The 24,734-nt window shown below is 44.6% G+C and overlaps 1 protein-coding gene across 6 annotated transcripts in view; it reads right to left on the bottom strand.

Annotated features, from left to right (window-relative positions):
- The window catches only part of LOC111597858 (sterile alpha motif domain-containing protein 5), a 156,639-nt gene that overhangs the window by 4,566 nt on the left and 127,339 nt on the right, over nt 1–24,734 (bottom strand). For 3 of the 6 annotated variants that reach the window (XM_023312774.2, XM_023312777.2, XM_023312775.2), the window contains exons 3-13: nt 12,177–12,503; nt 11,458–11,741; nt 11,341–11,390; nt 11,168–11,274; nt 9,497–9,583; nt 8,629–8,685; nt 5,380–5,437; nt 4,788–4,987; nt 2,872–3,035; nt 704–785; nt 39–245 (exon numbers count right to left, since the gene is read on the bottom strand). In XM_023312774.2, coding sequence (XP_023168542.2) covers nt 39–245; nt 704–785; nt 2,872–3,035; nt 4,788–4,987; nt 5,380–5,437; nt 8,629–8,685; nt 9,497–9,583; nt 11,168–11,274; nt 11,341–11,390; nt 11,458–11,741; nt 12,177–12,503 — 1,623 coding nt within the window. The remainder of the gene's footprint in view (nt 1–38; nt 246–703; nt 786–2,871; nt 3,036–4,787; nt 4,988–5,379; nt 5,438–8,628; nt 8,686–9,496; nt 9,584–11,167; nt 11,275–11,340; nt 11,391–11,457; nt 11,742–12,176; nt 12,504–24,734) is intronic. The other 3 variants (XM_023312776.2, XM_023312778.2, XM_023312780.2) reach the window with 2 other exon arrangements.

Raw genomic sequence — 24,734 nt, 5'->3', positions numbered from 1 at the left:
GAGAGAGAGGCACACGCAATACTGATTAATTAACTTACGTGATGCACCATGGCCTTCTGGCAAATCGTATTCGCCTTGTGCGGCAGTCCGTTCTTTTTGGTCTTCGCTGCAAAACTGGGCGGCAGTCCGTGCCTTGTGGCGCCGATGTCCTCGTAATCGGATGAAGGACTCGGCGACAGCGACGGCGACTCGCCAATGCCTCCACTCAGCGTCCGGTATCTGGCGGTGCAATTGTTGGTGCCAATCTATGCACGAGCGACCGAGAAGATGCAGAAGAAGAAGCAGAGCAAGTAGAAAGTTAAACGCGTTTCGCATTAACCAAAATGCTGCAGTCGAGTCAAGTTGAGTTTGCAAATGAAATGGCCAACAGGCAACGGCATCGACATCGTTTAGCTGGCTTAAGTGGCATGCCTGCCTGCTGCCTGCTGGCAAAAAGAAAACTTTTCTATTTTTTTTTTTTTTGTTTTTTTTTTTGGCTAAAAAGCTTTTCCCGTTTTTATGCTCGCACACAGACTCTACGTGCATTTTGTTATTCTTCCTGGTCGTGCAGGTCGTTGCAAACTTTGTTTGTCACTAAGTGCACTTAATCAATTTAGACGACACATTGAGACGCAAACACACACACAGATAGAGACATGTGTGTGTGTGTTAGCAACTGCAAGCCAAATGAGCTGCTTCGTCTAATGGCCTTTGGCTTACTCACCGAAACTGTGCTCAGTCTGGAGGTAACGCTTTGTATATCCGAAATGGAACCAGCATAGTCGCCGCTCTCGCGATCATGAGATCTGTAAAGGCAAAATAGTAGTTGAAATTAGTTTGGGTATAAATAGCAGTTTACACACTCACAAGCTGAGAAATAGGTTAGTAAAATGTCTTTTGTGTGAAACTCAATTAGAGCTAATGAAAACTTGGCTACGACTAGCCAATAGAAAAACTTGCTTAAAGAAATCTTATTAGCTGCCAGCACAGCACGCAGCAGCTGTTGCTATACTAGCTCCAAGGAATATTTACCTTAACTCACTTTGACTATTTATCATGAGCGTTTTCTAAGCAAGTTCTTAGTATCCAACTATCTATGGCTACCAACTACATCCCACTGGCAACTCTCTTCAGCTTTGCTCTCAGCTCTGACTTGCAGCAGCTGTCATCTTGTGCTTATCTGGGCAAACTATTTAAATTATATGCCAAATATTTGCTCATCTTCACCTTGAGTAGCCAGAAAAAGAAACAAAAAACGAAACACAGTCGGGGTACGCTCGAGTCCTGTAATCTAGCATACACTTGAGGAGCTGTTCGGTAACCGTTTTGATTTCAAGCCAGAATTTGTTGCTGCTAAGCAAATATGTATACACAAGGGCAACAGCAACACAAACAACAGCAATAATAACACTTGGCACAAAGGTCTTGGGTCCACGAGCAAGCAAAAGCTCATATAAATAAATATTTTATACCTTTTTCTTCTACTTCAGTTTTTTTTTTGTTTGGTTTATTTGTTGTTGTGCCTGGGCATTTGACTTTAACACTGTTGAGATTTTCACTTTTGGCTGCTTTTCGTGCTTTTTTTTCCATTTCCATTTCCATTTCCATTTTCATTTTCATTTATTTTATTTTTGTTTTGTGTTTTCTTTTATTTGGCAAGGAAAGTTTTTTGTTTTGGCCCTGAGGGCACACAGGGCGTATAAGTTATTTCAGCACGTCTTTTGTATAGTTGGCCGATGCGTACGTGTGGAAAACGGCCCGGCAACTGCTAACTGACGACCGACTATCGACTGTCGACTTGCTACTCTCTACTCTCTACACTCGACTGTGCAGTGTGGCCTGGCTCTGGCCTGGCCTGGCCCGACTGATTGACGAGCCGTGCGGCGCTGCGTCCTGGAGCCGCGTTGAAGTAGCAATAATGCCATTTCATTCAAGTGTCGTCGCTGTCTGTGCACTGGCCCAGGCCAATATTGCAGACGTCGTTGTCTTCTTATTAGTTTTCGGCCAGCTGACTGGCTGGCACGCCTCCCAACCACCAAGCGCACCAACCTTTCCTTAACCTGGCAGTCCATGTTTTATTCTTTGTGGCATGCGTAACAATATGAAATTGATGACTTTCGCTTCAATGCGTTACGATATGTTGCAAGCAGTCAGTCAGGCAGACAGACAGACAGACAGACAGACAGCTGGGACATTCAAAGAGTCAGTTTGTCATTCATTCACTAGTTCTTCCCTTGGCCCTTTGCCTCATTCATTCATGTGGCTGCAAAATGTTGATAACGGCACTAATGAAGTGAGGCTACCTTTTAACTCGTTTCGTTTCTTTTTTATTTTTTTTTTTTGTGGCATGTTGCCCGGGTCAATCCTTTTGCGCACCTTTTCGCATTGACAAATAAATTCAAGGAACCTGAGTGGGCGGGTGGCTTGGGTGGGATGTTGCGTCAATTGAGCTGCTTGATTGCTTTGCTTTGCTGCGATTCGATTCGATTTTGGCTTGGTTCGGTACGGTTTGGTCAGCTATTAGTGTTGGGTTGTTTGCCAGGCTAAATGCTTGGCCTTTTCATGCCACACTGCACACATTTGTGGCACATTTTGTACTTCAGTGCGCTTTCCCCTTAACGCTTTGAAGTGGTCAAAGGGTTTAGAGCGGGCCACCCAGAAATTGCCAGATATCCATTAACAGATAACTGCACCGCCATTCATCTTCACATACTTATATACCTAATATATATATATATTATATATGTATATATATATCTATTTTATATATATTTATATTTTGTTGCTGGCTGCTGCTGTATTATTAACGTTTTGGGCCTTGGCCCCACAAATATTAATGACAATCAGCCAATGAACGAGCTGCGCCATGCCCTGCTCGCTTTGGACACTCACCTGGCATGCGTTAACGGTATTATTGTCGGCGGATTTGGCGGCTGTTGTGGCACGATAAGCCCTCGACGCGGCGGTCCGCGTTGCGGCAGTGAAATATCTCCGGCGGATCTTAATGAAATTACGCCCGTGCTCTCGCGGTTGTTCGAGAAGCGCACGCGGCCACCCTAGAAGCAGAGAGAGAAAGAGAGTTGTAAAGTCAGTCAGAGAGAGAGAGAAAGAGAGAGGGAGTTATGGCAAAGGTAAGCAAAACATTTGGATTAGCGCTCAAGTCGAATTTGTTGCAGCAACAGCCGCAGCAACAACAACAAATTATGAAAAATTAACAAAGTTATAAAAGTTTATGCGCCGCGTGTTGCGTGTTCCTAAAGTAGAGTTTACTTTGGGCCCTTGTGGCCGCTGTTGCTATTGTTGTTTTAGCTGTGATTTGCTGTTGCTGCTGCTGCTGCTGTTGTTGCCGTTGCCTTTTATTCTGCTTGGAATTTTAAATTTAGTTTATTCGAACGCAGCGGAAATTGCAAAGTTGTTGCCTTACATTTGGGGCAAGGCCCGCACACACACACTCACACACACACACGCCTACACGCTCATCTAAATTACAGCAACTTTCAGTTTGGACGCAACATGTAAATTGCAAAGTTTTGTAGCATGTAGATTTGCTGTTGCTGCATACTTCATGAAGCCAGCTCATCAAACAGCAAAGTTGCAACTTGGCATTGGCGAGGGGCATAGATAATGAATTTGTTGCATACTTTTTGCCATGGCTGGTTATGGTCGGCTCGTGGCGTATGCTCGAATGCTAAAGCCCTGTATTGGCCACGTCGTTTTTATTTTTGAGTATCCATTAACATTGGCCAAAGTTGCGGTTCGCTGCGCAAATACAACAACAACAACAACGACAATGGATAGGGACAATTGTGCGCTTCACATTTTTATATAGAGGCCCGTCTAAAGTGCTGCGCAAACCGCAAAAAACTTTTTTGCTAAACAAATTTTGCGGCTCGCTGCTGTTGTTGTTGTTGTTGCCGCTTTACGTATTGCCACATCAAAGCGAAAACTGAAATTGAAAGGCCACAAAGGGCGGCGGCTCAAGCATATCGAAACGCCGCCGCTGAGTGATTTCCAATTGACTAAGAAAACAAAATTTCTACCCCGAAAGCTACCCTCTCTGTTCAGTACTTGCCAGTCGCCACGCCCCTCGCAGGGGCCGCAACAAAAGCGCAACTACTGCCGTGCATAACACAAGGCAAATAGCAAAATGGGTAAAAAGTAAATTTTATGCAAAGCCCGAGGAAAAGTCTCAAGACGTCGTCGCCGGGTTGAACAAGTCAACAAGAATTATGCACTTTTTGACTGTCAATAAAAAATAAAGTAAGTTGAAGTTGAACTTGCACTGGCGCTGGCTGCTGCCGTCGAGAGTTGTCGACAGAGGCAAAGAAAAAAATGGAACGAAAGAAAAATGCCAAAGAACATACAAATCGAAGTTGGAAATCAATGCGCAGGTAAAATATATTCAGCGTATAATTTAATAAAGCAAATAAAAAGGCGAAAGGACGAGTGAGAGTGAGCGAGAGGGAGGGCAGCCGGAAGTGCTTGGCTTCCGCTCAGAAATCAAAGCAGCCAACGAGGCGTGTGCAGCGTCTCAGCCAGGATTAACGGCAAAGACGAATGTGCTGCATAAATCGAAAGCAGAAAAACCGATTGCATTCGCCGGCGACATTGTTGAAGCCAAAGAATTGCCTCAAGTTATCCTGCCTGGCAAATGTCCTTAGCCACTGCGAGCGGCTTAGCTACTGCGCGCTCTGCAATAAGTGGGCGCAAGTGTTTGGTAAACCGCGTTCATAAATCACAGCGCAAGCAGCTGCACTCTATACCATACACACACACACACACGCTCACACACACTGAGCTGGACTTACCTGTATGGTTGCAGCTGGTCCACAATTAAGTCCGGCCATAAGAAAATCATCGGGATCGCTCTCATAGGGCGGCTCGTCGTACCAATGACCTTGATGATGCAGCGCACTGACCGCATAATGTGCACCGCCTTGGGCCACGGCGCCCGGGCCGTTGCGCAGCGCCTCGTCGTACATGTACGTATCATCTGCAAAAGGATAGACTGCGAGGTGTTAGTCAGAGTGTGAGGCAGCCAGGCGCATCTAAATGGCCATTGGAGGCGGTGCTTTAAACTTTGGCCAGAGCTCGAAATGATGTGCAACGGCTACACGATATTATATTATACGCAATGTTGCACACACAGACGACACACAGTTGCAACTTGAAATGCCATTTGCCACATGTGCTGCACAGAAAGTTGCACAGTTGCAAGTTGCTGTTGCTCTTGTCGTTGGTGCTGCCGGAAACGGACATAAGATTTTATGCTCGCTTATGCATGTGACGCTCGCCAGACGGTGCCAAACCCACTCTAACAAGATGCTCGAGTGGCAGTCTTAAAGCAGCGCCGGCCCCTAAGCATATGTGGACCACTAATTGAAATACTTTTCAGCTTACCCGCACGTCCCTCGCCACGACTCATCTGCAGCAGGCCCTGCCGTATGTCCCGCAAGATCTGCAAAGGAAATTTATGTATATATAACTAATATGATATATAAAATGTAAATTCATGTAAGTACTTAAATGTTTGGCTTTGGTCATAATTGAAATAACTAGCGACTCCCCAGAGCTTTAATCTCGCTGCCTAGCACATAAGGCCAGCGACTTGTGCTCCGGAGCCTATGCCTAAGCCCAGTTTAGGCACAAATGAGTGCACTTTATGAGCTCCGGCCAAGAAGCAAGTAATTTATATATATATACATTTGTACTCTCAATGGGCGGGCGGGCCAAGGGAGCTGGGCACGTGACTGTGACTCGGCACAATAAAAGAGATGCGAGTCGTACTCAGCATTGGCAGACGCAAAGTTTCAACTTATTCGTCAGCCTGGCAGACTTGAGCCACTTCGTTTTGCTCTACAGCTGCAAAGGCGCTAAAATTGCAAAATTCCATTTGAAAACTAAAACAATTTTCGAGAGCAGTCGCACAACTGAGATGCTGCTGCTTCTGTTCGTTTGGCTGAATGTCCTGCAACATAATAGCGCAATATGTGCTGCATACTAATTTAAGAGCGTGTGTGTGTGTGTGTGTGTGTGAAGGATGCCAGGGCCAGGCCAGCTTGAAATGGAAACAGCGCAACATCAGAAAGTAGTGTAAAAATTAGCTAAAAGCTTTTTCGGGGCAGCAGCATTAAAAATGCATTTAAATGGCAGAAGCAACGGCAGCAGCCGTAGCTGTGGCAGCAACAATTGCCTTGCAACGCCCGTCTGTGGCACAGCAATTTGCAAATTTATGTGGCAGAACTTGTGCATGTTGCTTAGGGCTAATCACATTGGTCTAGAGCCCTGCTTAATTGACTGCCCGATTGTTGGCACAAATTATTGGCCAGCAAACATTGGCCTTTGCTCTCCTCTGACTCCGCTTCGCCTGCTGTCAGAGGTCGCTCGGCTATCTCTGCTGTTTTATTATAAATATTTCATAAGCAGGGGACAATTTCTTTTATTTTCCATTCTACTTTTCTCTCGCTCTCTGTCTGTCTCTTTCCTTTTGCTGTCCCAGCTCTTGGCGCTTGCAGAGAGGCCGAAATGGAAAATAAGCAGAGGCGAGAGATGAAGCACCAGGCGCAGGCACAGGCACAGGCACAGACTCAGGCTCAGGCTCAGGCTCAGGCCCAGGCACTGGCAACAAAAACAGCAATTACAATTAGACAAACAGCAAGTTGTTTGCACAAGTTAAGCAGCAACTACAACAGCAACAGAAACCACTGTGTGCAAGAGTGTGTGTGAGTGTGTGCGTGAGTGTGTGTGCTTTTCATTTATGCACAAAAATTATTGCCTGTGCTTAGGCGGACACGTCGTCGACATGCAAACAGACAAATTGTCGTGCAGCAACGCATGCCACATTTATCTCTCTCTCGCTCTCTGCCGCTCCCTGTCTCTTTCTCACTGCATGGATAACAGCAAGAATTATGCATTTTCAGTTCAAATAGCAACAGCAACAAATTTTCAGAGGACTTTTTCAGCTTAGTTGAACGAAATGGAACGAAATGCGCCTTGTTGCACCTCCTCGTTGCTGATAACTGTGCTTTCTATAATTAACTGTGTAGCTGTTCGGAGTTTCGATTGGAAAATCGGTTAAGCAAATGGGTCGCAGTGCACAAGATGTTTTCATCAGGCACAAATCTGAGCAGCTAAACTCGTGTGAACTAGTCAAAAGCATCAGGTGATTTAGGTGATCCAAATAGACTTTGATAATTTCCTGTGACTACGGTTAGCTTGCTTTGTAGGAATGCGTTTCATATATATGAAAGCTATGTATGTGTGTGTGTATGTATGTATATCCAACATCATATGTATTTAGAGCAATGTTCTTTTGCAAATACTTTTCTCATGCATTTATAATGCGCTGCTGTGCATCTCTTAGCTGGAATTAGCTAGCAGCATAGGTAGCCATCAGTATAGACAATCTTCCTACTTCCTTTTCAATTGCTATTCTTATTTACTTTCTATTCCCATCTGACTTACTATTTCCATCGCTATTCCTCTTCTAATTACCTTCATTATTAGCCTAGTCTATTCACTATGTCAGTCTATTAGATTCAGTTCTGTTCTGTTCATTTGAGTCCTTTTGACTTTGTTCCATTGTATTTAATTATATTTCAGTCTATTCTATTTTGTGTTATAATTGCATCTCATTTCTTTGCCCAATTATATTGTTCTGGAGTCAAAACAGATTTTCATATATTTTATTTATATTGTTGGCCAGGCACCTTTTGGCATGTCAAACCATATTTTCCCAACTTCTGCCACGCCCATTTACACACTTGCACACACACATTCAGACAATTAGTGTGGCACCTTTGCTGACTGCTTCACTCGGTCCGTTGCTGTGTACAATTTTTGAAAATGTGCAAAATAATTTTTATGACAGACAAAAAGTTTATCATTTGCCACGTTACAGTTCATTGTTTTTGTTGTTCTTGTGTGTTTGTACTTAAGTGTGAATACATGTGTGTGTGCGTGTGTGTGTGTGTGTAAATAAATGAACATTTGCGTCTGCTCTGCATGTTTTCCAACATTTGTTTTGCTAAACGCCACGCTCCTCGGCGACCCAGTCGCCCCTGGTTATACTACAGCAAAATAATTGCTTTTTTCGCAAGGAATGTTTTGGTAGCTTTTCGAAAATTGCGACTACAAATTTAAGAGATTGTCCGGCATTTAAATATGCATGAGGCGTGGCAACTAAACTGTTTCGGGGCGGTAAATAGCCGGGTAAATGCCATGGATATGGATTTTAATTTTCACCAGCTGCTGATGTTTTATTTAGGCAAACAAAATGTTGTTAGGCCTAAGCACAAACGGCAACAATTGCCTTATGCATTTGTTTATTTATTTATTTTATGTAAACTCTATCGCTCGCTCTCCCTCCCTCTCTCTCTCACTCTCTCTATATATATACATCTCGCTTATGCTTGATTTATTTTTGGTTTACAATTGCAATTTTATTGTTTGCAATTGCAACAAATTGGAATTCGGCTTGCAAATTGATTGACAATATTTTCGCATGGCTCATGCAATTTTAATCGAACGACATGGCAACTGTTTAAGCACTGCAACAATATTTTCATTTACAGCAATTTGCGCATAACAATTCCAAAATTTGCAATCACATTTGCAATTCGCATTGCCTCTTCACTTCACTTCACTTACCTCTTCGTGTTCACGCTGAAACTTCTCCTTCTTGCGCATGGCCTCTTGTACTTTTAACTGGTTTTTCGACATGGAAGTAAGACAGAAAGAGAGAGAGAACATTATTGAAATAAGCGTATTTATTTTCTTAAGTACACCTCAGATTATTCATGAAAATTTGAGACCAACTGTAAGACAACTTAATGGCAACAGCGACAGGGACAACAATGTTGGAAAACTTTAAAGTTTGCTCGACTTAAGTTTTCTTTGGCGGGTGTGAAAAACATGCGTGCAATGGCGCAGGTGGGCGTGGCGCCAGTGGGCGTCGCGGTATGCATTATGCAGTGCTTGCCGTTGCAACTGTCATGTTGCAGCTGCCACTGCAGCTGCTGTTGTTGTTGCTGTTGTTGCTGCTGCTGTCTGTTTGTTGTCGTCGTTGATTGCATTTTGTTGCTTGTTTTCGGTTGCTGCTCGCGCTGTCATTAATAATGAATGTTGACGGCAATGAACTTTTAAATGTTGCATGCATCTACTTTCAGAGCGGAGCCTTTCTGTTGCACCAGGTAAACGTAAACGTGAACGTGAACGTGAACGTAAACGTAAACGTGCTCGCCAGCAACGTTTGCAGCTTTCGTGTTGAAATTACATTGCAAATGCAATGCCAGCAAGTGGGCAACTGCCGGTGGGTGGCTGTGGCATAAGTAGGTGGTGCAACTTTCTTGTTGTTGCTGTTGTTGTAATTGTTGTTGTTGTTGCAAACAGTTTTGAAGTAATTTTGTTTGCTGCGGCAGCTGTTGCCAAATGCGTTGCACTGCATAAATATTTATGCAATGCCAGCTGCTGCAGCAGCTCCATACATATTTATTAAGTATACGCGCCACACACTTACCCTGTGAATTGTCTCCTCGAAGCTCTGCTGCGGCACCCCAGCGCCGCCGTTTATCATTTGAAAGTGTCTCAGACGATCGTTGGCCGCCTGCAAAGGAACAAAGGAAAGGTTATCGATATCAATTAAGAAAAATTCAATTTTTCAACATTTTCAATTTTCAATTTTCAATTTTCAATTTTGAATTTTGTTTGAAAGTTTTCCACTCTTGGCTTATTGACTCTGCGCTGGCTTGAACTTCAAGGCAGTTGGCCTTAAAATATGCACAAGGAGCGCTGAGTGCGGCCAGAGCTCGGGATGACCCGGGCAAAGAGACTCATAAATCAGCGTGCGGGTGCCACGTGCTTTATCGCCATAACGACGCCATTTTGTATTTCACACCTTTCAGCCGGGCTTTAATTTTTAATTAATAACGAGTCAGGGCAACGAGGGTCGCGACCCAAGTGTTGAGAGCCCTCTCTGTCTCTGTGCGTGTGTGTGTGTGTGTGTGTGTGACCCCTACACAGCCAATTCAAGGCAGCTCGTCCACTCACGCCCCCGCTGCTCTTGGCCATCTAATGCGTTTGTTTTCTTATCATAAATACGAAATCAGCTGGGCGAGGTCTTGCTGGCTAAAACACATGGGCCATGGCCAGGTGAGTGCTGTTTAATTATATTTTGAAAGGCAACTTTTTATATGGAAGGATGCTGCTACTTAGGCGCATATCCTTAGTCATTTCCTGCGCTTATCTGCTGCACGACTACGCCACCCTCTTGGCCCACCCCTTCGGCTGCCTTTTTGGCTCGTTCACTTCTTCAGTCATTCGCTTTATTATTTATTTTCAGCTGGCAGCTTCTTTTATTTATTCTGTTCTCTCCTTTTTTTTATATATATTTTTCTGTGTTGCGCTCGTGCGCTCGTTGCTTTTGAAATATTTATGCATGTCCTTGCTTATTTATGAGCGGCGACGACGACGTCCTGCCACGGCAGCGTTATCTTTGGCCACAGTTTCATTGCCAGGCCGAGTCGGGCTCCCCTTTTGTAAGAATAGTGGCAGCAGGTCTACTGCTTCGTAAGGTGGCTGGGCTCTAATCAAAGGCGCTCAGCGCCTGAATATGTCCTTTGTGGAGAGCGCGCAGATAAACTGACTACATGCCAGCAGAGCAGAGCAGAGCAGAGCACAGCGCAGCACATTATGCTATAGTCAAGAAAGAAGTGCCAATGTAGACATACCCGGCAGGCATAACAGCAGCAGCGGGAGCAGCTGAGCAGGAGCAGCACCAGCGGCGAGCACATTTTTAACCTTTTCAGTTGGCGCGGGATTTCTCGGCGCGCATAAAAATTTACATGTCCCCAGGGCCAAGATTAAGTACAGCAGCATCAGCCAAGACGCAGTCATAAAACGACAAGCGCAGAAGTGGGTGGGGTGTTGAGAGTGGGAGACAGTACAGGAATTGTTACAAAGCGTAATATTATGAAATGTACGAAGGACTACAACGGGGCCAAAACTCTGAGCAAATAAATTGAAAGAATTACCGCAGTTGATTTAAATGAAAGGCAAAAGGACAAACAATTTGCTTGCGGTCATAAAACCAAGCTACGAAAATGACTTCCACTTGTACAACTTTTACATAGCGGGGCAATATGTATCTCTCTGTATGTATATTTGTATATATATATATTTTTAAACTTACCCTGGCTTGTGCGCCATTCTGTTGATTGTTGCGATCCCTTCGATTGACAGTTTTTAAGCCTTTCAGCAGTCGCGCCAAGGTTGTGCGCTTCTTTGTCTCGCGTCCCTCTGTGTATGAGCAGAATTTGATTAGGGAGTTGGCAAATTGTTGGGCCTAGCTGTAAGTGAACTCACCTGCAGTTGGTGGAAACTCATAGAAATATGCGGAGCGTGGACTGAGGCAGCTGTAAGCAACATTTGAATATCAAATTTGTATTCCAAAATATGTCTCTTCCTCTCTATTCTACTCACTTTTGCTGCACAAAGTTCAAATGCGCTACGTTTGGCGGGAGTGTCTGATGCTGTTGCGGTCCAACTCCGGGCTGTCCTGCCGCCTGTTGGCCTGGCACAATTGGTAGTTGTTGCTGCTGTTGCTGCAACTGTTGCTGCTGTATGCTATGCTGCGTTTGCAACGTCTGCTGCTGCAGCAGCTGCTGCTGCTGTGTCAAGCCGCCGCGTGCCACTCGCGGCGCAAAGACGCCATAGCCAAAGCCATAGATCTCGTCCTCCTCCTTGTCCGACAAGCAGCTAGAAGGCTGTCAAAGAGGGAGGGAGAGAGAGAGATGGAGATACAGTTTGAGTTTGTTTTTGCTGTTTATTAAATGCCAAGTATTCAATGTGTAAGCGTGCAACATGCGGCAAAGGCAAAGCGAAACGTAAAACAACACAAATTCACAAATATTTACAAAATCATTTAGCATTTTCTTCTTTTCAGTTTGCATAATTTATTTAAAACACAATTTCATATTTTTATATTGTCTTTTATATTTTTTCACTATTTGCCAAATCAACGCCAACATCAATAAAATTTTATAGATATTTGTTTTTTTTTTGTTTTGTAAACCTTTTCTGTAAATATTTAAAGCAAATAATTTGTTGTCAATGCTGCATTTGTTTGTTTGTTTAGTTGGCCCAGTCTGTGTTGTTGTTGTTGTTGTTTTTGTTGTTGTTGTTGTTGTTGGCATACATACCGAGTACTTTCCTGGCACATAAATGGGCTGACTATGACTATTGGGCAGGCCGGCGCCGTGCGTTGAATGGCCGCGATGGCCGTGCTGCTGGCGTTGCTGCATGACACCGCCTTGAGCGCTGCCACTGCCGCCGGCACTGCCGCTGAGGCCGCTGCCACCGCTGCCGCTGGCGCCGCCGCTGCTACCGCCGGCGGGATGGAGCGGACTGCGCTCCGCCCATGCTGCTTGTCTAGCATTTTCTAAAGCACTTAAAATATCTCCAAAGGGAGCCATTAACAATTCGCAATAGACGGATGCAAGACCCTCTAAATGGCCGCGTTGTCCATCCTGCAAGCAAACAGCAAAACAGCACCAAAATGAAAGTTACATAAACGTATTCCAAACTAAGTTGCTTGGACGAGTGGACGTTGGGCGGTGTAGGTGGGTGTGGCAGCTAAACATGTTCATGTTCATGCCTATATATACATTATATATGTGGAGTATGAATGCAATTTGGTGCAGTTCGAGTTGGGTTGTTGCAATCACTCGAACAGATTGCAGGAGCTACGATTAACGATTAACGATCTACGATTAGCGATTATTATGAGCTGGTTAATGATGGTTATTGATGTTGGCGCTGGGTGCGATGGGCATGGTCTAGGGCAGTGCTAGCTGCTTAAATGCTAAATAATTGTTAAGCTTTAGTTTGGTTAGTGGACCAGGCGGGGATTAGTAGGTAAATATATGTTGAATGGATGGTTCAGCTGCAGGCACAGCTTATAGCAAACAATATGTGTGTGTGTATAGGTGTGTCTGTGTGTGTGTGTATGTTCAATGCGCTTAACTCAAATTAGTTTGCCGCTTGACGCCAATTCGCGCAAATTATTAAGTCGACGTTCCCCTTAGGGCACTAAAAGCGTTCGCCTAATGCACTTAGGCTCCCTGCAACTCCCTCCACCAGACACACATCGTTTGTCTTGGCATAAATTATAGCACACACTTGCTTGTGTGTGTAAGTGTGTGTGCTAGTCTCAACACAGCTGTAAAAAGCACCCCCGGTCTGCGTGTGTGTGTGTGTGCAAATATTTACAGCTTGGCAGGCAGTTGCCTAGTGGCAGTAAATTGCGTAGCCCAAAACTTCCTCAGCCACCCGACAAAACAGGGAGCGACACAGAGTGAGAGAGAGGAACAGAGTGAAACCAATAAAATTGTTAAGCAAGAAGCGACGTTAAATTACGCAACATGCACACAATAAACAGCTACGCACACACACACACACAGAGTGGAGCAAGTCGCAGTGACAAGCAAATGATTTTTATCCAAGGATATGAAATTGGCCCCACGCACATTTTCCATTGCATACCTGCAGGCAGGCAGCAGGCGCCCGCTGGCAGCTGAACTCTTGACATTGTTGCCAGAGCTCTGGCTGGCATCAATCAAATATGACACGCATTAAAATTCTCACGCTGCCTCTCATATGCGTGTGCTGCTGCTGCTGCTGCTGCAGGAAATTGACAGCCTGTCTGACACGCCCCCAGCCCCATCCCCCAGGCCCCCTTTAGCTTGCGACACGCTGCGCATTATAAAATGTTTGCGCCTCTGTGTTTTATGCCTTATTTATAGTTGAATTTTATGCCGCCGCCAGTCACCTGGCCATATCCCTAGGCAAGGCAGTTGCAGGTGTGTGTGTGTGTGTGTGTGTGTTGTGCAATTTACCAGGAAATTGCTGCGTTTAGCGTAATTTTTGCTACTTATTGCCTGTTGGCGTCCCGCGCAAAAGCCTTTTTCATTTCTAGCTTCGAAGTTGCTTTCCTTTTTTCTTTGTGTCCCTTGCCAAGGTAATTTTAACATTAAGCGCTTAAGGCGCCAAAGGTGTTGGTTGTTGTCGCTTGTTGTTGTTGCTGCTATTGCCGCTTGACTGTTTGACTTTTTTATTAAGGACGCCAGAAAAGTGTCAAGTTTTGATGGGCTAACCAAGTGTTTTGCTTTATACCTGGCGGGTTTCTAGCGAAACCAAATACACTTCAGACATTGTTGCTGCATAGATTTTTAAAGCTGAACATTACGTAAATTGGACTTGGGCTTAAGTTTACGGCCGGGACTTAACTGCTTGATTATAGACTCTCGAGTATCCCAAATGCGTATTCATTGCGATAGACACATAATTTATATATGGCCGAGTAAATCTAATGTTCATTATGCATTCTGCACAAATTTATTATGCAATTCCAAGTTTATGCGACGAATCAATTTCATAGCTGCCTCAGCTTATTATACAACACATATATGGAATATATATGTATATATATATATATATATAGATGGAAGGAATGTGTATTGCGTTAGCCTTTTCTCGGCTTGTCAGTTCGTCACAGAATGGCAAAGGAAAAAATTCATAAAGTCATTTGCAATTTGCTGCCAAAGCAAGCCAATGCGAAATGACAGCAGCCACAGCATAGATGCCGCTGCAAAAAGCTACAAAGATATATGTATGTGTATGTGTGTGTGAGTTCGTTCAACAACATCTTCTGGGGGAAGCAAAATAACTGTCGCAATAAAATAATTTATTGAAGTTTTGCAATGCCAGCGACAAATGCAATAAACTGCAAAACTGCGCGAAGCCCACATGACGTATACGTTATAAATTTATTTTCAATGCTTCGACAGCAGGGCGCTGCTGCTACTGCTGCTGCTCTTAGCAACTCTTGACACACATCCCACAAAGACGCTGCCAGCAAAAAAAATGTGCGAAAATGTGACAGAGCAGGACGCATACACACTCAGACACACACACAGCAGTTAGTTAAGTATAGCTGCGCATGGTATAAAGGCTAAAGTGATGCATGAGTTTAACGCCCTCACGTATCTGACGGGACAGCTGCAAAAGTTGTCTACTTATGAGGCAAGAATATGTTGGCAACAGCACAGGGATATTGACAAGAAATCGAAGAGACTATATATACAGTTGTAGACACATACATATGTTATCTATATATATATATATATATATAAATATATATATGTATTGAACGCATGCTCGTGCTAGGATTTGGCAATGACAGCAGCAGCAGCAGCAGAAAAACTTTTTTTGGCAACAAATTTTGTTATTGCGAAGGGCCCCATTGAGCTGGCCAAAATGACTTTGTTTATATGTTGTACTATGTATTTAGTAATCAGCTTTCTTGGCACAACACAAATTATTTGAGCTGAGGCTAATAACTTTTGACATGCGCTTGTAAGTGCCACTAAGCAGTGGGTGTGCGTTGTGGGCGTGTGATATGTGTATATGCGGCTCAATGCGAGAACTGCTTCACGTTTGCTCATTAGGTGCCGCAATGCCACAAGATTCGCTCAAGCCTGTCAATTTTTTGCGCAAACTTGGCATTCGACAACGACCAACTGCTAATTGATGACATTGCTCTTCTTCTTCTGCTTCTTCCGCTCCTTGTTATTGTTGTTGCTGTTGTTGCTTTAGCTGTTGCCTGCAAGCGTTTAATGAGCAAACAGAACGCACGCAAAATTACAAAGAAGCAACGTCTGTCTGGTCAGCCCGTATTTACACAAGACTTCAAGCCGCATGCAAACACCAATTAGAGTGACCGCAATGCAAACAAAGGTATCAATTAAGGGCCAGTCAGAGCTCAGGTCCCCCCTGCTTATACCCCACCCTCCACTCTCTTGCGCTCTCTCTCTGTCTCTCGCTGTCTTTGTAGATTATCAGCCAAGCCAAGCTCTTTAAACGGCTTAAAGCATTAAGGTCTTTGAGCGTGTCAGCCAAATGGAATGCAAGTCAATTTACGCTCAGCTCCCACTCTTGTTGCATAGTGTATTCATAACAATCAGTGGCACTGCATCCTGTTTCCGTTGTGCTGGCGCGTAATCAGCTAAAAGAAATCAACTTGAAGTGAAGCATTCACTGAAATGTTGATGTCTCTGTCAGGAAATCAACAGCAGCAGCAGCCGGCAGGCACCACTTAAGGGTTAATTTCATAAATTGTAGATCAAAGCATTTGCCAGCGGCTGGGCCCTGGCCCTGGCCCTGGCCGTGACTGTGGGTGCGCGCTGGCATTTGCCCTGCAGTTGACAATTTTTGAAAGTCAGTGATTTGTAAATAATCCTTTTATAAGCACAATAGCTGCTCGTTAACGGCAAATGAGTTTTGACATGCCCAGTGGACAACTACAGAGCCCACACCGATTATCCAACCAGCTAGCCAGCCACCCACACCAGCTGCTTATCCCTCTGACAATCTGAGAACGAGACTTTGAATAATGCGTGGCCATTAGCACAGTCGTTGTTTCCACCATTTGTTGTTGTTGACGGCAATTTAAGGCAACACATTTTGTGCCGCCGCCAGGCTCACACTCGATGGCACGTTCAGGTTGTAGTTGTGGCGCTAGTTTGCTTGTTCGGTGTTAATATGCGGCATACATGCAAAGTTTTCAGCTGTTGCGCTCCCGCCATGCCAGCGCCAGCCGTTAAGCAATGCTTGCCATTTTCCGCTGTGCACTCTAAGGAAAAAGGTATTTTGTACAACATATGCGACTATGTTAAGTTGCTAAAAAGCACAAACTTGTGCACTGGCGAAATTCATTAGCACGCCTTCTTCCCAACACACACACACACACACAAGATCAAGAGGAATGGGTTCGCTAAGCGGAAACTGTGCAGGTCCTGACTGCTGCCTGCCTGCTGACTGCTGTCGCTGTGAGTCAGCCTGAAAGTATTTTCTAATTAAATACTCATGTTTTACAATATGACGCTGACATTTTGCGGAAATGCCTTTTAATTTTACATTTGAGATGCGAACGCTGCGTCGCTGCGTCGCACACATGTGCCCGAGCGTTTCGCTTTTAACTCATATTTGTAGCTGGGGCACATTTCAGTTTAATTTGGCAGAAATGAGTTTTAGTTTTCACTTCAGCTTTTTGGCCAAGCTGGCGTGTGTGCCAGCTGCCGTTGTTGCCTTGCTCTTTTGCTGTATCATTTCCGTTGAAAGCAGCCCCCCACCGTAACCCAAGCCAACCCCGCCCTCCACAGCATCCTCCTCTCCCTCACTCCATATCCAATTCACAACCCTTACACGCGCGCTTTTCTAGACATTAGCAGCAAATAATTTAATTTCTCATTTTCGAGTTGAAAGTGCTCAGGCAAAATCATTTAAAAAGTGCACACACACGTGGAGGGCCCCACCCACAGCTGGTAAATGAAAAATTACGCATACGCCACGTTTGACATAAAATTGCGCATGATGCGCGAATCAACAGAGCAAATATGAAGTCAAAATGGGCAAGAAAAAGCCAGCAACATGCAACGTGCAACGCGAGCTGACAGCAGATAGCAGACGTTGCATAGAGCCGCTGGCAACACTGCGCTGCGACTGCATTACATTTCAATTTCCACTTTTGCTCCTCTTTATGGCTTTTAATTTTTATTTTTCTTCTCTTTTTTCTGTTTTTGCCATTTAATTTTAATTCATTTGCATTGTCTTTTATGATATTGCGCGACGCGTCCTTTGTCTGCTTTGAGCGCGGCAAATGGAATGAAATCAGCCATAATTAGCATAATATTTCATGCTTAATGTAATTTAAGTTGGCAAAAAATAAGAGAGAGGGACAGAGACAGAGAGAGAGAGAGAGAAAGGGACGGCGAGTGAGAAGAAAACAAAAGGAAAATAAAATGATGTGAAATGCATGACAAGGTTCGAGTGACAGGCATGCAACGGCAGCAGCAATGTGAACATGCAACACCTTGGTTCATGCCACACCGGATAACACAATGCAGGGTTGCCACCATTTGACATATGCGCTGGCAAAGTGCATCGTTTGATTGTTTCGGTCCCACCCACCCATTCGCCCACTCGTCCGCACGCCCAGTCAGTCGATGGCTGTCACTGCGTCTCGATGGATGGCCAACGACGATGGCTACACGTGCAACATGCCACATGCCACATGCTGTGACGCCCCAAGGGCAGCTGTCTTTGGCAATTTATGCGTTTGCTGACGCAATTATGCGAAATTTTCGCACAGCATGAAAGCGCGGGGCGTGGCTAAGCGTTTTAAGTTTTTGTTCCAGCTTCGAGCAGAGGACAGGGGCAGGGGCGGGACATTGTTTTTCAGCGTAATTTAATTACATTTCTGTGGCCAGAGGCTGGCACCCTCGCCTAGCCATTTTAGCAGCTCTTGCCATTTATGTGGCAATTTGAATTTTGTGGACGAGCTGCTTGAGGTCATATTAGAAGCAAATTAATGTTGTTTTAATTGTAAATGAGTTTGCAATGGCCAAAGGAGCAGCATGCCACAGACACAGACACAGACACAGACACCGCAAGTGGCAAGTCCCATGAAATATTGTTGCAATTGGAAGCAATTCCCAACTGGCTAGAAATCATTTTGATCCTTACTTTTTAGCCAAAGCGAAACTATATTAATTAAAACTATGTCCGCTCAGCTCAAATTCAAAATAAATAATATGTTTTGCGAGCTGCCCAATGGCGCGCGAGAAAGAGGCGGCTAATTGCGCCTTGTAATTGCCGTGCTTCACCCACTTTCAACGCCTCTGACTAATGATTTATATTTGAGCTCTGCTCTGCCTTGCCAACTCCACAAATTGACATTGAATGCACAATCGAACTTGCCAAGACAGGCCCATAAGAGGCAAGCGAGCCCCAAATAGTAATCTGCCACAGCAGCAACAGCAGCCAAAAAAAAAAAAATAGAAAAAGTAGGCGTTACTCTGTAAGCTGACAGCATGAGAAAGTGCCAAAATGACTAACGCTCGAGTTCTGTGTGCTGCCCGGCCATAGAACGTCAATGCGCTGCCCCAGTCTGACTGACTGGCAGACAGACAGATTGGGTTTCATTCGACTGTAGCCGACAGAGCAAAACACAGCCAAACAGAGGCAAATGCCAAGCGTACGCACAGTGCCAACAATTTTTGCCAAATTACATTTCAGCACAGCCTTTCGCTTGTGCAGCTACAATGTGTTTGATGCTCTACTCTATTTGAAAGTTGCACTCGCTATCAAAACCTGTCAAAGTGGAGGAATGTAAGCTTTAAGACTTGTAATACATTATTGCATGTAGAAATAATTAAGAAATATTTTAAAATAGATATATAGATACTAGTTTACTTAACTGTCCATTCATCTAACTTTATGCCTTGCTCATCTGTTAGACTCGATGAGCGCACAGCTTTCTATAGCTAAAAGCGTTCTCAATTTGCCAGACTTTAATCCATGCTTAGGCAATTTCTTATATTAGGCATCTATGTTGCCTCTTCATCATCTCCAATCCAAGACAAATCGGAGTCTAACATCACAATAAGCTAATTTCTATACTAAACTAATAAGTTTCTCTCGTTTGCTTTGCCATTAACAGTTCAGAGCATTTATTATTCGGTTTGGTACAGCAAACTAAACTTTCTTATTTCATTTTACTTTTTGCACTTTTTGCTTCAGTCGTTCGGGCGGGTGGTCAGTGAAAGAGAGAATTTTCACATTTGGCACATCAATGTCAAATTGAGGCATCGCAACGACAGGCCGAGGCCAACGAATGGGCTGCCAGGAAATTGCCAAAAATATGTATGTGTGTGTGTGTGCGTGTGCAGTAAAGTAGACATAAAATGAAATGAACAAAAAGATTTCTATCGCAGCTCGGACACTCAGAGCGGCGAGCTTGGCTGGCCAACGGAATGGCCAAAGTTGCTTAATATGACAGCCTCGCGCTGCAAGGAGGTAGTCCAGAAACAAATGAGTGTGTAATAAACGTGACCGGGGATAGGACTAAAGTTTGAGCATAAACTGCAATTGCCAGCAAACTAAGAAGCGAACGCACGCGCCGCCGCCTGAAAGCAGGCAACAACTTTTGCTCGCTGCCCGCTAATGGCAAAATGGCAATGCGGGCGGCTGGGTGGCGGATGGTGCGGGGGATTTTTGCTTGTTAAGCCGCCAAGTTCTTTGTCATTCGGGCAAGTCCGGCCCGTGTGCGTTAGCTATCAGATTTTACCCCACTCAACGCTTGGATGGCTGCCTGAACTTTAGCCAAAGCGTAAGCAGATGCTAATCGCAGCTCTTCGCTATGAACGCTTAAAACAATTTTCTTTGATGCGACTCTAAGCCCCGAGTCCAGACACGGCACAATCCAATTGACTTCATTTGTCCAGCTAAAGAGCAAAAGACTAAATGATAAAGCGCTCGAGGCTTTTGCTTTTGCTTTTGCGTTGGCTTTGGCTTTGGCTTTGGCTATGTCTCGGCCAGAGTCCATTTTCTATATAATGGCCTGTCGCACCCTCGAGTCATATTTGCAGTTAACCGCACACAACAATAGGCAGCGTTTTGATGAATTCATCTGTGCCCCATACATACAACATCAGCACAACGCACCACATGTGGGTGGGTGGGATTATAATACTCTCTGTGTGTGTCTGTGTGGCTAGGCATATGAATTGATTTGCTGTCAGCGTTGCGGCTGTGCCTGCATGCACGACTTGCCTCGGCGACGTCCTCATTATGCCGCACATATGGCCAGGCCTTGGCAAGCGAATGTTGCCACCACGTGCCACTTAATATGCGCAGGCATGTGGCAAGATTTGGCTGCAACCACCAATGAACCCGCCAGCAGTTAAGTCCCCAGTCTTTGTCTTCTTCATGTTTAGCATTTGTCATAGCTCTCTCCTTGTCCTTATCTTTCTCTATTCTTTGCGATATTTGCGCATTTGCCTCGAAGCAGGCAGACAATGGGGCTGTCAAGTTCTTTGCCTAATGCACAAATTATGAATAATAAAACTTACCAAAGCAAATATAACATTTAGGGGCGTGAAATCAAATAAATTGTCTGATTGTTGTCTTACTTATGGATAATGCGAGCATAATTCCTAAAATACAAAAGCTTTTGATGAGACTTGGCAAGAGAGCAACTATTGGTAAAGTTGAATTGTTACTTAAAATGATTTGAAAGCTAAAGAAATAAGTTTCAATTCGATGATGATGTATAGCTCATAATAAAAACTTTCAGAACAATATGAAAAGGCTTAACAATTGTTAGCTAGCTAAATACTAAAGACGAAAGTTCTCTTATATCTTGCCTCACTATATATATACTCTATATCTTTGTCATTGTCAAAGTTTTGCGCCAGCCAAACAAGCTGTCAACATTTTAATAAAACTCCGACGAGAAGAGAGAAAAAATTAAGTAAATGCTTAAAAAATTGCGACCAAAATATTTGTATAAAATTAAAAAGGCAAATGAAGTAACAGCGGGCGTGGGCAGGTGACTGAGGCAGGAGTTGGCCAATAAAACTTTCTTCATCAAGTCAACAGCACTTGGACCAGCGGCGCCTGAAACTATGCTTAATTTTTCTTTACCCTGGATGAGCCAGAGAATCTGTCTCTTTCCCCTCCCTCTCTCTCTGTGTCTGCTTTAACCCAAAGACCAAGTTTTGCGAGGCTGGCATTTAGCCAAATTTGCGTAGCTGGCTAAAAAGGCTGCTGAAAGGCAAGAAAAATTGCCTGCCAAATGCTACATTTAGCCTACAAAACTGTGTAGGCAAAACAAAGGCGCGTGCATTGAACTTATAAGAGTGTCGCGCACAAAAACAGACAGCAAGAACGGCAGCCCCCAAGGCGCAGCAAAAATAAAAGTAGAGAAAAGTGGGCGTGTGCGGCAACGTAAATAGTTTGTGCAGCTGCAGCAGCAAGTGCAGCAGGCACTTTGGCAGCCAGACAGTCAGGCTGGCAGGCAGGCAGACACAGAGACAGACAGACAGCCGACAAGTGCACATGGCTTGGTTCCTAATGAAGCCAGCCAGAGGCGCACATCAGCCTTGCCCCCGCTCCACTTCATCCATCACCTAGCAGCCCACCTCAGTGGCAACAACAAAGCGCAACGGCGACCGCCGAAAAGTGCAGAGACTCGGCATGTCGAGGCAATCTCTTTGGCCTGTCTCGGCGGCCAGCTGTGAGGCGTGCACACTTGTCAGCTGCCGTTAGACACATTGTTGACAGCCATTGCCACGCCCACTGGCAAATACCTGGGCGCACTATTGCAGTGTTGACAACGTGCAGCGCTTATCTACTCTCCGCTTCTCCCTTCCTCTATCCCACTCACTCTCAGTTAGTCTCTGTGCTTTTTATTTCTGAGCCTGTCAGTTGTTTGGCTTTTAGTGCACTTGCCAATTGCCTGACCCATAAAAGTATGCCCACTGCCACGCCTACAGCCCACTGCTGAAAGGACACAATCAATTGCCAGTTTTTAGTGTTCATTTAGCTTTGTCGTCGTAGTTGTTTTTGTTGATGTTTATGGCTCAAATCTTTTGTGCTGTAAATCTGTTAAGCTGTTGAGTGCTATTGGAGGGTTTCGGAAATTAATAAACTTTTATGTGGCATTCGCGTTTATTATGCTAATCAACCAATGGCCAATTGGCAGCATCTCCCTTGGCTGGCCAAAGCTGATTGCAGCTAAAACAAAAGCCATTGGCCCTTTCTGTATACTAAATTTTTCTCTATGCAATTTCAATGCAAACGTAATTATCTCTTATGGCAATAAACACTCTCTCTCCCTCTCTCTCTCTCTCTATCTAAATTTGATTGTATTTATAATGATTTTGGTTTGGCTATGGCAGCGATTAGCTATGCCCTGGCATAGACGTCCCTTGGCATTTGCAAACTTGGTCGACTTGCTGCTCCACAGTTAATTAAACTGTAAATTTCGATATGGTTATTGGCAATACTTTCCGATGTTAACGCTTGCCTGTGTGAGACGGCCGCAGACAGACAAAGCCGTCATTAAATGTGCACAATGCAAATTAATATAGCATACTTAGCAGCGCGGAGACCATTCTGCGGTTTGGCAATGCCATTTTTTTACGCCAGCTTTGCGCTGGCTTTTTATCAAAGCAACAACAGCCGCAACACTTGCACATTTGGCCATTTGTGGGTGGTGCTGGTCCCAGCCCGTGCACCGCCAGACCAGCGGAACCATTCGACTGGCGGCGTCGATGGCAAGTGCGGAAGAGGGCGGCGGGAAGAGTGGCAGTGCTGTGACGCCGGCTTTGTTGTTTATCAGCGCTGACAAATCTTTATGCGTTCATTTCATTTTACTCTCGCCTTTTTCCATTTTTTGATATACCTCTTAGAATAAAAATATTCATTGAAGGGTTGAACGGGCAGACAGACAGTGAGGGAAAGATAGACAGAATTTGCAAGGCCAATTGAACACTTGTTTAAAATAGGTGAGTAAATTATATAAATTATATATAGATGTAGATCTATGAATTTACAGGGTATTTTTTGATTATTTGACCAATTTGGCTATACTATTTGCCTTTATAAACAAGTTTTGATATTACGTAAAAGCATCACAGTAAAAGCTTCCTATTGATATGAATCGTAAACTATACAGGGTATTGGCAAGTTCATCAAGAAGCATTATAGCTGCTGTTTATATGCGGCACTCGTGCTATTTTTCATTAGAGCGCGCGTGTGGTTAGCTGCATTGTTGACATGCGGCTGTGGGCGTGGGACACACAACGACAGAGAGAGAGAGAGAGAGAGAGAGAGAGGCGGAGGGAGAGGGAAAACCATACTCGGGAAAGGGTATTCACAGAGGCAACGCGTCTGCATCTGTGCGCCTAAGCTACAATGGCGCTGCGCATATGGCGGGGGGACTTTAATTTATTTAAATGCTTATCACGAAAGGCTTAAATGTTATTTTGCTTGTTGTGGCGGCGGTTTAAAGCGGCTTAAAAAAAATGTTATGCACAAACGCACAGTGGTACACGGCTCGCAGTGTGCTGGAGTGGGTCAGTGCAAACAGTGGCGCCCCATACACAACTGTGCGAATTCCCTTTACCTTTGCTTATTTACGTTTGTTATTTACTCTGCTTCTATATTTCTTTTTTCCTTTGCCATTTCAGATTGGACTTCCGGCCGGGTCAGTTGAATTGTATTGCTTAATTAAACGCAGCCAAGATTGAAGGCAGTTGGGCGCCACAAGACAAGATGGGCTGGCAGCTGGGACAGGAAACAGCAATTGGCGGGCGGGGGAATTGGGCAGGTGCCCCAAATGCCAACCGCAACAAGACAAAATCAACAAGGACATGCGGCATGCTTGGGTCGTCTGGCTGCGGCGTGGGGCCCATTGCCCGTTGCCAACTGCCAACTGCCAACTGCCTGTTCAATTAATTATTCAAGTGAAAATTTTCATATCCTGCGATACATACAAAATAAGTCAGGTCCTCGCTGCTGGCATGGCCTCCCCAATTCGACAGCTGTTGACCTTACCTCAAATGACAGCCCCCAAAATGGCCTGGGAAGTGGGAGTGGCGCAGTGGAGGTGTTGCGCCTTGTTTGCTGTGGCAAATTTATGGTTGCAAATTGTTTTGCACCCGGCAACAGGCCAAAAAGGTTAACACGCAGCGAATGAGTAACATATTTTGAGGCTCGTTGAAAAGTCAACATTTGGCAGCGGCAGCAGCTGAAGTGCGCACTGCTCCAGTCAGATATTTCTCTTTCTTTTTGGTCAATGACCATTTGCTGCGGTTGCTACTTTGCATGCGCAGCGGGTCGGGCTTTCAGGAGGA

The sequence above is a fragment of the Drosophila hydei genome, unplaced genomic scaffold (assembly GCF_003285905.1).
Source record: "Drosophila hydei strain 15085-1641.00,03,60 unplaced genomic scaffold, DhydRS2 tig00008119-arrow-pilon, whole genome shotgun sequence".
Lineage (NCBI taxonomy): Eukaryota > Metazoa > Arthropoda > Insecta > Diptera > Drosophilidae > Drosophila > Drosophila hydei.
Note: the sequence above shows the minus strand (reverse complement) of the source record. Positions and strands in the feature narration are given on the sequence as shown.